The sequence below is a fragment of the Uranotaenia lowii genome, chromosome 1 (genome assembly GCF_029784155.1).
Source record: "Uranotaenia lowii strain MFRU-FL chromosome 1, ASM2978415v1, whole genome shotgun sequence".
Lineage (NCBI taxonomy): Eukaryota > Metazoa > Arthropoda > Insecta > Diptera > Culicidae > Uranotaenia > Uranotaenia lowii.
In genome coordinates, this window is record NC_073691.1 from 107,398,073 (window position 1) to 107,410,912 (window position 12,840).

Genomic DNA, 12,840 nt, shown 5'->3' on the forward strand with positions numbered 1-12,840 from the left:
ATCCATGTTGTGTTTGTTATTCATTGGGAAAACAAGAATGTGCCATCGAATTTAATAGCCTCCGTTTGGCTTTTGAAACGTCTCGCTGTCTCGACATCTGAACACCTTTCCATTCACAGAATAAAAAAATCTGCTGTTTTATCACGTTCGCGTTTTTTAGACCACATCTGCAAAAAAAATTCTTATAAAATAAAGGAATAATGTCCATGTTGTGTTTGAAAGTTTACCCTAAACGCAGTCAACATAGCTACATAATCAGACATTTCCATTTCATTCTGCTGAGTGCTTTTTGGTGCACCATCGACGTTGCCGGCCGTTACTCCTCAAGGTCCACATTTTACCCAGTCGGGATTCAATCGGCAAACAAGCAAGATAACTAAACGGTGTCAATTACTCGCACGGAGTGAGACATTTCATTTGCTTCAGCAACACCTTTGCTTCAATAACGGCATCCATCGGTGGATATCCTTGTACGGATTAAGCCCAATCGAAAGAATTGGTGTGTGGAGCACTTCCGGAATTATGTATTTCGATGTGACGGTTTCACCGCTCAGTTTGATCATAGTATCTTCCTCTCCTTCACCGTCATCATTAGGCATTGGGTCAGGCCTATTTGCTCGTTGGTATTGATTGTTCGGTTGAATTCCGATTTCCTGCAGACTTATTGTAGTTTTTTGCTTCAGCTCTGGCAATACACGTATTTTTTAACGATTTGGGCTGCTTTAGATTCCTATGTTAAAAAAAAGAATAATTGTATTCTGATAAAATAGCCTTTAGGATAACCACAAATTTAAAAGAATATTTTTAAAAAACTTCGAACATACCTTGCCAATTTATGGAACCATTTTTTTTTGTTGTTTCTCGCATTCGGGTCGAAAACTGTGAGGTGGTGAAGTGGCGAGAATCGCTTCCGGCGGATGTCTGCTGTTGCCGCTGGTGGTGGTGATGGTGATACTATCAGTGACGGCTTTACCTGTAGTCTCAATCGTGGCTGAGGAACTGGAAGATTGATATTTTATTCCGTCACCCACTGCTGCTATGTTGATTTAGTTGTGGTTGTTGTGGCCACGTCGGCTGACACTATATTTATGGTACTGGTGTTCGTATCTTTCTCCGGAATGTTGTGACTGGTGGTGTGGTCGCAATGGTAACTGAGGAACTGTACGAGCGATGATGGTTGTTCCAGCCCAGTTTTCACCTCCTTTCTCACTGGAACTGCTCCGGTGTTTGTCTGGTCGGATGGTGGAGTTTCACTATAGCAGCTACTGCATATTTTGGTGAGCTGTACGGAGTGTAGAAAAAATTAAAAATAATTGCTCAATAAAACAGTTTCTCCACTTACCTTCATCGCTTCGTTGTTGTCGACCTCGATGCGCTTAGTTCTCAGTGGTTTTATGGCCATTCATAGTATTTCTGGCCAAATTAGAGAAGTTTTCCGAAACACTACAGGTTTACATGCCTGCGGTGTTTTTTTTCCGACGAGTGACGGATGCTGCTGGAGATTCGTTCGAACGGTTCGTACATAATAAAACACTCGAGGAGGGTGCTCTTCTGCCGTGGGAGAAGAAACATTACCTACTTGTAGTTAGGCTCTTTCAGCGGAAAACGGGTAGTGATTATTGTGATCGCCAAAATTATAAATTTTTAAAATATGGGAAACTATAGGATTTTCCTTTAAGTTATCAGTAAATGATAACACGTCTAGTTAGGCTTGTAGTTACACCAAAAGTGAACGATTACTCTTTATCACTTTCATATCTTACAATAAACCGAGTCTCTCTCGTAATCGGTTATTACCGTTTAACTCTCAAAATGGATTAGTCTAAACTGATCGAATGCCTGATTGATCGACTATTACAACACCTCCTTCCTTAGATGTGATAACTGTTCAAATAAGTCTGTACTGTTTGACTATCGAACAAAGAATGATTTTATTTCCTAATTTTCACATGACATAAATTTCCATGTTACTGCGATCAGGCTGCTAACATTTCTCCCTTCTATCTCCAGAACACCAGGTAAGGCTCGAGACGGGAGGGCATCCAGACGGTTCGTTGGGGCCTGACCCGTTCAGGAACGCTTGAAGATTGGTCGTCTGCTTGATGTGTTTCTTCTGCATCTACGAACTCTTCACTGCGAGCAGGGCTTTGTGGCTCAAAGGTGTCCTCGAAAACAACAGATGAAGAATCTGATGTACCCTCGGATTGTTGGACTGTTGGATGTTCAACCGGTAGTGGAATCGCTGGATCTTGAGCTTCGGTAGTGCAATTCGATGTTGGAGCCACGGTTTGAGATGATAGACCAAACATGTCCACCAAAATATTTAGTGGAGAGCTTGGATTGTTGGTGTCTTGATTACCGTTGAGTCGAGGTTTCAATTGATTGACATGGGAGCGAATCAGCTTTCGTCGGCCATGCCAGGAATCCAGGAGCACGTTGTAGGTAACGCTGCCGATTGCCTCGATCACATGTCCAGGAACCCATTTCCAGCTGTTGGCTTCGTGAATTTTGGCATAAACCTCGTCATCAACCTTGAAACGTCGGGAGGGAAACGTGCCTTCACTGGGGTGTGACTGCGGCTTGAGTAGTAAATCCAGTGTTGTACGCATTTTCCTTCCGATCATCAGTTCAGCCGGAGATTTCCCTTTAAGAATCCGACTGGGAGTGGAGCGGTAGGTTTGCAGAAAAGTTTGAAGAATTTCTGCAATGTTTCCACCCTTGCCTTCCTCGATTTTGAGCATGGAGCGCTTCATCGTGTCGACAAACCTTTCTGCTTGCCCGTTTGATTGAGGATGGTATGGTGCAGTTCGCAGGTGATGGATACCATTGGATTTGCAGAGAGCAGCGAACTGTTCGGATGTGAATTGCGTTCCGTTGTCAGTTACGATTGTTTCTGGAACGCCAAATCTTGAGAACAACTCGTTCAGGAACTCGATGACCGCCAACGTTGTGGGAGAACGGACCGCTCTGATTTCGGGCCATTTTGAGTGGGCATCGATGACAATCAGGAAATGTTGGTTGAAGAATGGACCAGCGAAATCGAGATGAATTCGTTCCCAGGCATGTTTGGTTGCTGGCCATGGCTGAGGGGATACCTTCGGTGGGGATTTGGAATGTATGGCACAGCTACTGCAACGTTTGATGTACTCCGTGATGCATTCATCGATTTTGGGCCAGAACACGTAGCTTCGGGCCACAGCTTTCATCCTATCGATGCCAGGGTGCCCTCGGTGAAGTTGCTTGAGTATTCGTTGACGCAAACTGTTCGGAATCACCAGTCTATCGGCCATCATCAGGCAGCCTTTCACAACTGCTAGCGATTCACGATTGGAATGAAACTGTTTGACCGTTTCATGCTGGATACTGCTGAGATCGGAAGGCCATCCTTTTTGGGTGAACTCGGTAACTTGCTGGAGGACAGGACATTTGCTTGTCACACGTTGGACCAATTTGAAGGAAACAGGTAAAGATTCGATGGCTTCATCCAAAGGAACCTCAACGTCTTCTTCGAGTTGGAGGGATGCGATTATGAAGTCTTCATCCGGCTTGGTGTGGCTACTGATCAGACGGGATAGAATGTCTGCATATCCGAATTGATTGGTGGATACGTACTGGATGTCAAAATCGTAGCACAGGAGAGTAAGCGCCCAACGTTGGAGACGATTCGCTGTATGTAGTGGAATGCCCTTTTTGGAACCAAAAATTCGGAGCAAGGGCTGGTGATCCGTCTGCAGAGTGAACCGTCGACCGAGCAGCATGCGATGAAATTTGGTAACCGCAAAAACAAGGCTGAGTCCTTCCTTTTCGATCTGGCTGTACCCGACCTCAGCTGACGTAAGCGTTCGGGAAGCATGAGCGATTGCCTTGAGAGAACCATCCGGAAATCGATGCATGATGACGGCACCAATTCCGGATTTCGACGCGTCAGCAGCAACGATGATGTCCAAGCTCGGATCGTAGTGGGTCAGCAGTAGATCTGATTGGAGCGTCGTCTTGAATTTCTCGAAAGCTTGTTGGCATTCTTGAGACCAGATAAACTTGACGTCCTTCTTCAATAGTGCATCAAGAGGGCGCCTAAGTTGGTGGATAGCGCGTACAAACTTCCCGTAGAAATTTACCGCACCAAGAAAGGAGCGGAGCGATGAGACGTCTGTTGGTGCTGGCATTCGGGCGATGGCTTCAATCTCCGAAGGATCTGGGCGTATACCTTTTTCGTCAACAATATGGCCCAGATACTTAATTCGCCGCTGGAGAATATTGCATTTGTCTTCACGAAGACGGAACCCATACTCGCAGAGCCGGTTGAAGAGTGCTCGGAGTCGTTTGTGATGGTCGGATTCGGTCTTGCTGAAAACGATGATGTCGTCCAGGAACGTTTCAACGCCTTCGAGATTCGCTATCATTCCGTTCATCAACTGCTGGAACGCCCCGGGAGCGGATTTGACACCAGGAGCTAGTCTGTTGAAACGGTACAGTCCTCGATGGGTGTTGATTGTGAGCAGCTTCTTCGATTCGTCGTCCACTTCAACTTGGAGATAAGCATCGGACAAATCAATGATGCTAAAAACCTTGGATCCATTCAGCTTGGTAAAGATGTCGTCCGGCACCGGAAGAGGGTAATTGTGCGGCTCTAGAGCAGCGTTCAGACCGGTTGAGTAGTCGGCGCAGATTCTCACTTTCCCACCCGCCTTCTTGACAACGACTATTGGGGCGGCCCACTGTGAGAAATCTACTGGGGAAATGATTCCGAGATTCTCAAGACGATCCAATTCTTCTTCGACCTTTGGTATGGACATGAATGGAACCGGGCGTTTGGGCTTGAAAACCGGTCGTGCGTCGGGCTTCAAAAACAGCTTGACTCGAGTTTTCGTGCAATGTCCGAGTGAGTTGGCAAACACCTTGGGAAACGCTTTCTTACACTGCTGGATCGGTTCGGAGTGGTCTGCTTGAACTTTGTGGCAGATCGATGACAGTGGAAGAGACCACAGTCCAAACAGCTCAATCCAATCCAGGCCGAAAAGATTGAGGGATGGTTGATTGGTGACATAACACGTTCCAAACTTGGTTTCGTTTCCCATGGTGACGTCGCATTGTATTTCGCCGACAAACTGCAGAGGTTTGCCAGATGCTGATTTTGCTGTTTGAGAGTTGGTTGTAGAGGTGGTGATCCCAGCTTCTTCCATGTTGGCTTTGAAATGACGGTTATATCGGAAGCGGTGTCGAATTGCAGCTCGATATACACGCCATTGACGGAGACGTCGATGAATTTGCGTCGTAGTCCGCTGCTGATATGGTTGACAGCGAACTTCCCGTCGATCGATTTTTTCTTGCTGTGCTGCTTCGCTGAGAGACAGTTACAGTATCCCTCTTTGTGTCCAGTCTTCCCACAGGATTTGCAGAGGTGCTTAGTGAAGGGGCATTCTCGGACGAAATGCATACCTCCACATTGCCAACACGGTGTCTTGGGTAAAGTTGATTGTTGCTTGCTTTTCTTGTTTGAGTGCACATACTGAAGCAGCAGATGAAGGTTGCTTCTGCTCGACCAAAGCGGTATCGTGCTTGAGGTTCTGGAGTCGTTGACATTCGATGATAAGCGTTTCCAACTTGCAGTCTCCTTCATCCGATTCCAGCTTGGAAAGTAGTCTGGTGCGGATATCGGAATCCTTCGACGATTGGAGGCCTCGGATAAAAATCAGCGTCTTGAATTGATCCGAGGTGATTCTGCTTAACTCGAAGTCCTCACAGCGTTTGTTCACCGTTCCGGCATACGCCACGAAATCCTCCTCCGGCTGCTTGACAAGTTGAAAGCAATTGTACCTCTTGCTGAATAGAGAAATCCGGGTTCCAAAGAGCTGTTTTAGTTTCTCGACAGTCTCTTCGAAACTAAAATCCCGCGGATGTCTCGGCAGAACAAAGTTCAGGTACCTGTCGTGGACTATCACGTTCAAACTCCTAAGCAGCAGCCGTACCTTGGCCGCATCGTCCAGCTTGGCTCCATCTTGAAGAAAAAAATCCTCGTACTTTTGGTACCAACGGTCAAATGTAAGACCGTTTTCCGGATCGTAGCAGAACTCTCGAATATTGGACGACAGAGACTCGATGACCAACTCGGGGTTGTTAGTTGGCTGGTTGGGGGCTGCTTGAGTGGTGAACCTTTCCATAACCGCCATTAACCGCGCGTTCTGTTCCGCCATCTGCCGATTCTGGTTCATGATCATTTTGAAAATGTCTTGCATTTGGTTGGAGCTTCCTTCGGATGGATGGGACATCTTGTTCGGAATAGGCAAGGCTTCGTAGATTCTTCAATTACTCGTCGCCAATTGATAACTGTTCAAATAAGTCTGTACTGTTTGACCACTGACCATACTGACTGGACACTCGATTTCGTTTTCTGGATAATTTTTCCAGAAAAAAAAAACAAAAAAAAATCATTTTTCCAACAGTACGCAATGTCGATTCCAGAGTGCGCATCGATCGATTTGAAGAAATGCTATCCCAGTTAGGAAATGCCGCCAAACTTTAAAAATAAAACACGCATCTTCTACGATAAAATCGGGCTAAACAGGACCATTTTTCCTACAGGGCATTTTTTGTCAAATTTTTCAGGTTCGCCACCTGCCGTCGGTATTGCGAACCTGCAAAAGCTGACAACAAAAAATTAGACAGAAAATGGTTGAATTTTTGTTCTAAGAGTCAAGTCAGTGTGGTCAGTGGTTTGACTATCGAACAAAGAATGATTTTATTTCCTAATTTTCACATGACATAAATTTCCATGTTACTGCGATCAGGCTGCTAACAGATGAAACTATGAACAATATTTAATTTGAATAGTTTCATTGAATCTTTTTCTAAATTCATAAATTTTCTCTATGTATTGAAAAGTAATTCATTTGCGAAATATTATGTAAATACAATTATCAAAACATTACTCTTTCTCAAATTCGGAAATCCTGACGTAGGAATCTAACTTGATGTTAGTAATATACAAAATCCTTAATCTTTTTTTTCATTACAGCTCTTTTACTTCTTCTGGTTTGCTTTTCTTCATTACATTCGTTTTCGAATAGTGGATTATCTCCTCCTGAATAGATGAATGAATCAGCCGGGAAGCCATAAAATTCATCTTCCGAGATATCGCCCACTTCTTCATCTTCACTTCTTTTACGTTTATTCCTTCCTCCTTCAACCGGTGCTGCATGCAACTGATGTTGAACTCGTGGTTCCAAAATACGGTTCGCATGGGAAAATTCACTGGATGGTTCCAATGGCAAAACTGTTCTATCATGAATAATAGTTGGTTGTTTAATTTTCCGGCGTGAACCATCCAAAACTCTCAACGCTTGTGTGCCAAAATGATCCTTCCACCAAGCGAAACCTGTGAAATATTTGGAGAATACCATTTTAGAAATGTGACAGGTAACCATATCCTTTTATCGGCTTTATCGGGATTTTTATAATAGATCAGTTCTCCATTTACCAGATTCAAAAATGGGTCTGTTACCCTAGGCACATTTCTATCTGATTGCGGATGATTATCATCATTTACTTTTGTCAAATTTTGTTTATAATTATTCTTTGGATTTAGTAAATCAAGAAGTATCTTTGGTTTGTACGATAATAAACGTTCTGAAGGGAATTTGCTATCGGGACCCAAACAAGTGTTTCTATAATTGAATAAAAAATAATATATCTGTTCGTCTGAATCAAGTTTACTAATGTTTGGATCCAAAAGGAACTTTTTCAAAACGTCCTTTACTAAACGAACAATTCGTTCCGCTTGTCCATTACTTTCAGGGTGGTATGGAGGACTTTTCAATACTTTAATTCCCTGAGTTTTAAAAAAACTTATAAAACATTCCGAATTGAATGGTGGTCCATTGTCCGTTACAATAACATCTGGTAACCCGAATCTTGAGAAAATATTTAAAAAAAATTTTATCACTTTTTTGTGATCAGTTCCGTTTTTCATATGTTCAACCTCTATCCACTTGGTAAAACTATCTACTATCAATAAATAAACTTTACCATTCAAATGAAAAAAATCCGCATGGATCCTAGAAAACGGTTTAGAAGTTGAAATCCAAGGTGAGTAATCAGTAACAGTTTTCGTTGAAACTCTCTGTCTACAGATGTGACACGATTTTACAAAATTTTCAATTGCCATGTTGATCCCGAACCAGTACACTGTTCTTCTGGCTAACTGCTTCATTTTAGTTGTTCCGATGTGATTAAGGTGTAGCATTTTCAGCACTTGTTGTTGCATTATCTCTGGAATTACCACTCTGTCCTGGAAGAGTATGCAACCCTCCAACTCTTCCAATTCCTGATGCATTGAGTAGATGTCCATAAATTTCTTTTCAATCCGTTCCGGCCAACCTTGTCGAAGGTATTTCATAATTTGCAAAATAAAGATATCATCTGCCGTTGCTTTCGCTACTTCTTTGTAATCGAGTGGAAAATCTGGTGTGAAATTAAGGTTTTTTACTATATCCTTATCCAAACTCTCAGAAACCATCTCAGTTACAGGAAAACGGGAACAAAAATCAGCATTAGCTAATTTGGAAGCTGGGCGGTATATTATGTCAAAATCGTATATAGACAATTCTAAAATATACCGTTGCAAACGAGTAACTGATATCGGATTTTTTTCCTGCCTTTCCCAAAATTCCAATTAGCGGCTTGTGGTCTGTGTAAATAACAAACTTCTGCCCGTATAAAAATTTATGGAATTTTTTTACAGTGCAGACCACAGCCAAAGCTTCTAAATGAAGAATGGGATATTTTTTCTGGGCTTCATTTAGAGAAAAAGATGCGAAACTAATGGGTCGCTCTTCCCCATTAATGTTATGTGCTAAAACACCCCCAAGGCCATAAATGCAAGCATCTGTTACAATAACCACTGCACCCATAGAAGAGGTTGCAAAAATCCAATGCCTATTTAGCAAATCTCTGTGCCGATAATGCCCTGAAATGTGCACTGTGCCGAAGACGGTATGTTTGAAAAACCGTAACTGGCATAAGGACTCGGCTCCCAACTAAAATGATGCATGACCACTACATTCAAGCGAAACAAGAAAAACATTTTATGGGATTTCGTTCCTATTGGATAATTCATCCCAGAAACAAGAAAACAAAAATATAAACCACAGCGCCCGTAGGGAGAATCAAACTCAAATCACCAACCATATGGTCTTGCCAGACCGACATCTTAACCAGTGTACTATTTGAGCTTCATGCAGGAAGAGGGATATTTGTCATAGGCATTCTGTCACCGATCAATCACAAAAGAAACGCACGACAGTGGCTTCCCGGCGTTTGGCCTCCTTTCAAGGTATTCATTTGTCTTAAGATGGAAACGGGAAAGGGAACGGGAGTGAAGGAAACGGGAAACCCATTGAATGAGAACTGTGCTTTGCTTACTGCCTGCTATTACATACACACGCTACATATACACAGCTGCTAAAGCCGGGCAGCTTGGCCGTTGGTTGTTTGCCGGTGAATTTTGTTGTTGCTTTTGCTACATACACACGCACAGCTTAGCCGTGGTTGTTTGCCGGTAGATTGAATTGGAGCAATGTTTTTTTTGTTGCTTTTACTGCATACACACGCACAGCTTGGCCGTGGTAGTTTGGCGGTGGATTGAAGGGATTGAATTAGAAGGATGTTTTTGTTGTTGCTTTTGCTACATTCACACGCACAGTGCTCGGTTGGCTGGCTGCCTGGTGTTGGCCGGTATTTATTTCCATCCTTCTTCGTCTTGTGATGCGATAGGGAGGGACGTGAAAGCGTTTTTATTTTGTTTCTTTCAGACATACGCAATTCGGTTAACTTGTGAGATTAATGCCGGTGGGAGCAAATTGAATCAGCACCGATCGCGTTATCTTCTTGTACCAATGATGCTATGTAATTGACTACACGCCATTGGCACAGAGGCTGAATTTTGGGTGTGGTTTCTCAGGATCAAAATACTCTAAAAGTTTCGATTTAAGCAGAAACTTTTTACATTCATTAAATACTTGCTCACAAATGTCATTCCAATCAAATTTAACATCTTTTTTCAATAAACTATATAACGGACTTACTCTGCCGGACATGTTCGGAATAAATTTTGATTAATACGAAACCAGACCAAGAAAAGCCTTCAGCTCTGTCACATTACTTGGGGATTTTGCTTCACGTATGGTTCTTATTTTATCAGGACAAGGAAGCAAACCACGATCGGTTAAAATGTGACCCAAATATGGTAAACTGGTTACAAAAAACTTACATTTTTTAAAGTTAACTTAAACGTTAGCTTTAGCAAGCCTTTCTAAAACTATAAAAAGATTAACTTTACAATCGTCAAAATTTTCTCCCGAAATTAATACATCGTCCAAATAGCAGACAACATTTTTAAGACCTAATAAAATCTGGTCCATTACTTTCTGGAATACACTTGCAGATGATGAAGCACCTTGTGGAAGTCTTTTGTAAACAAATAATCCTTTTATTGTGTTTATCACCATAAACTTCTTTGAGCGTTCGGATAGTAAAAGTTGAGTGTACGCCCCTGCTAAATCTAAAGAGCAGAAAACCTTTGATCCAGATAAAGTAGCAAATAGTTCTTGGGGTAAAGGTAGTGGATAAATATTTGGTATCAAAACCTTGTTAATCGAAACCTTGCAATCGATAACCAAACGTATATTTTGGTGTTTTTTGATAACCACTACCACTGGGGAAGCCCATTCACTTGCATCAATTGGTTCAATAATCCCGTTTTTTTCTAAATCATCTAAACATTCAATAACTTTTTTGCGAAGCCGAAGCGGAACTTCATATGCTTTTCGGAAAATTGGAGTGTCCTCTCTCAAAACTAAATCCCCAACAAAGCCTTTTATAGGACTGGAGAAATCATTGTCAAACAAAGATGAAAACTTACATTTCAAACTTTCGATTGTTTCATCCTCTTTTAACGCATTTACAGGTACGCCTAACATCTGCCGTTGGTCGAAAGCACTTCTCCAATTGCTATAGACTACATCCATCCAGCTCCGGCCCATCAAAGGTACAAAATCTCGATCGCATCTCAGGACCACCAAGCTTAAACTACGCTGAACCTTACCCAAGCAAACTTTGACAAAAATACTACCCAAAATCTTTAAACGGTTTCCGTCAATGACCACCAAACTCTTATTGCAAGGAAAAAGAGCTAAATGTTTAAAATGCTTTCTATAATATTGTTCTGAAACCACAGTTTCTCCCGATCCACAATCTATTTCCATTCTTGTCATTTTGTTTTCCACCTCAATTTTCACGTAACAAGGTTCGCTTATCTTCTTTACAGACGATATCATCATGCATGATATTTCCTCGTCACTTTCCGATTCCAAATCTTGTTTTAATCTCTTAAATAGACCCGAGTTAGATGGTTTGGGAGAATCGATGAATTTAACAGTTGAACGACGAATATTTGGGCTCTTATTTTTCCTGCGAAAACAATATGCTCGCGTATGCCCCTTTTTATTACAATAAGTACAGTGGAAAACAGGTTTGGTCTTTTTCCCATTAAACCTATCATTGTTTGGTGCCCGAAAAGACACTGAACGGTCACTGTTAGAGCTATGACTCCTTGATCTAAATCTCGATATGTTAGAACCGCGATCCTGTTTTCGACCCAGCCTAGCTACAACACTGACACGTCCCGCATCGGAGAATGCCAAACGTTGCGATCTATCCAAAGCTAGCTCTTGGTTTACGATTATTTTTTCCGCCTTAGCTGCCGTCAAATCTTCTTCATCGAACAGCCTTTTTCTTAACTGTTGATCCTTTATACCCATGACTAACACATCTCTAATAGCTCGTTGCTTAAAATCGCCAAAATTGCACAATTCTGCTAAAAACTTAACAGCCAGAACAAAATCAATATTTTTTTCATTAGCATCTTGTTGCCTAGTCCAAAAATTGTAACTGTGTACCACATCGGAATCAGTTTTGTCATAATTTTTAACTAGCTCACTCGTGAGCTCATCATAGGGAATTTCCTTGATGCTTCTTCCCGGAAAAATAAGCTTTAATTTTGTATAAACTTCCTGACCACAAATTGCCAGAAAGGAAGCCTTGTATTGGTCCTCTTTGTATTTGTGGTGAATAAAAATCCATTCCAGTTGTTCAACATACTGGGAAAACGGTATAGAACCGGGAACGTATGGTTCCATGTTGGTGGTCAAAGACATTCTTTAAACTTGTCAATAAAATAAAATGGTAAATAAATAAGAAAAATAAAAAATACGACAATGCACAAACGTATAAAAAAAAATATAAGCGAAAAATAAATATTTGATAAATTTAAAAACTTTGATTAAAAGATCAAAATTGGGTCACTTACCCTATACCCTGTCGCTGGGCAGGTGTATTCCAAAAAATAAAAGGAAACAAAATTGCTCACTTGAACAAATCAAATTTCCTGCAACCACCTTTTTACCACAGCACTCGACAGTCAGAAATTTGCCTATCCGCTGGAATTCCGGGTACAAAAAAAAGCTTTATATGCAAAGCAAACTGCAAATCAATACAGCAACCTCCAGGCAACAGCAACAGCAACTTCCAGGCAACAGCAACTTCCAGGCAACAGCAACTTCCAGACAACAGCAAACTCCAAGCAGCACAAAAATCCAGGTACCAACAACAGCAGCAAGTTTGTGATAAACCACTCCGATCAAATCCGAAAAACACCGAAATATACTTCGAAACTGAAATGCAACTTTTAAATGCAAACGCACTAACAATTTCGAAGCAATTCTTTTTGTGTTCTTGATCACCGTTCTCACTACTTCCTCTCAACACACTTATGTAAAGGTGGAG

General features: G+C 41.8%; 2 protein-coding genes across 3 annotated transcripts; both read right to left on the bottom strand.

Moving 5' to 3' along the window:
- Positions 1–656: 656 nt before the first annotated feature.
- Positions 657–5,785, bottom strand: LOC129738802 (uncharacterized protein K02A2.6-like). 2 transcript variants are annotated; one of them, XM_055730103.1, is made up of 2 exons: positions 825–5,785; positions 657–730 (listed from the first exon to the last, which is right to left on the bottom strand). In XM_055730103.1, the coding sequence occupies exon 1, from the start codon at positions 5,181–5,183 to the stop codon at positions 2,001–2,003; it is 3,183 nt and encodes a 1,060-aa protein (XP_055586078.1). In that variant the 5' UTR covers positions 5,184–5,785; the 3' UTR covers positions 657–730; positions 825–2,000. The 2 variants fall into 2 exon arrangements, with proteins under 2 accessions (XP_055586078.1, XP_055586077.1); XM_055730102.1 differs by having other exon boundaries at positions 701–1,282; positions 1,343–5,785.
- Positions 5,406–6,269, bottom strand: LOC129737775 (uncharacterized). Its single transcript, XM_055728939.1, has one exon. The coding sequence runs from the start codon at positions 6,267–6,269 to the stop codon at positions 5,406–5,408; it is 864 nt and encodes a 287-aa protein (XP_055584914.1).
- Between the last annotated feature and the right edge of the window lie 6,571 nt (positions 6,270–12,840).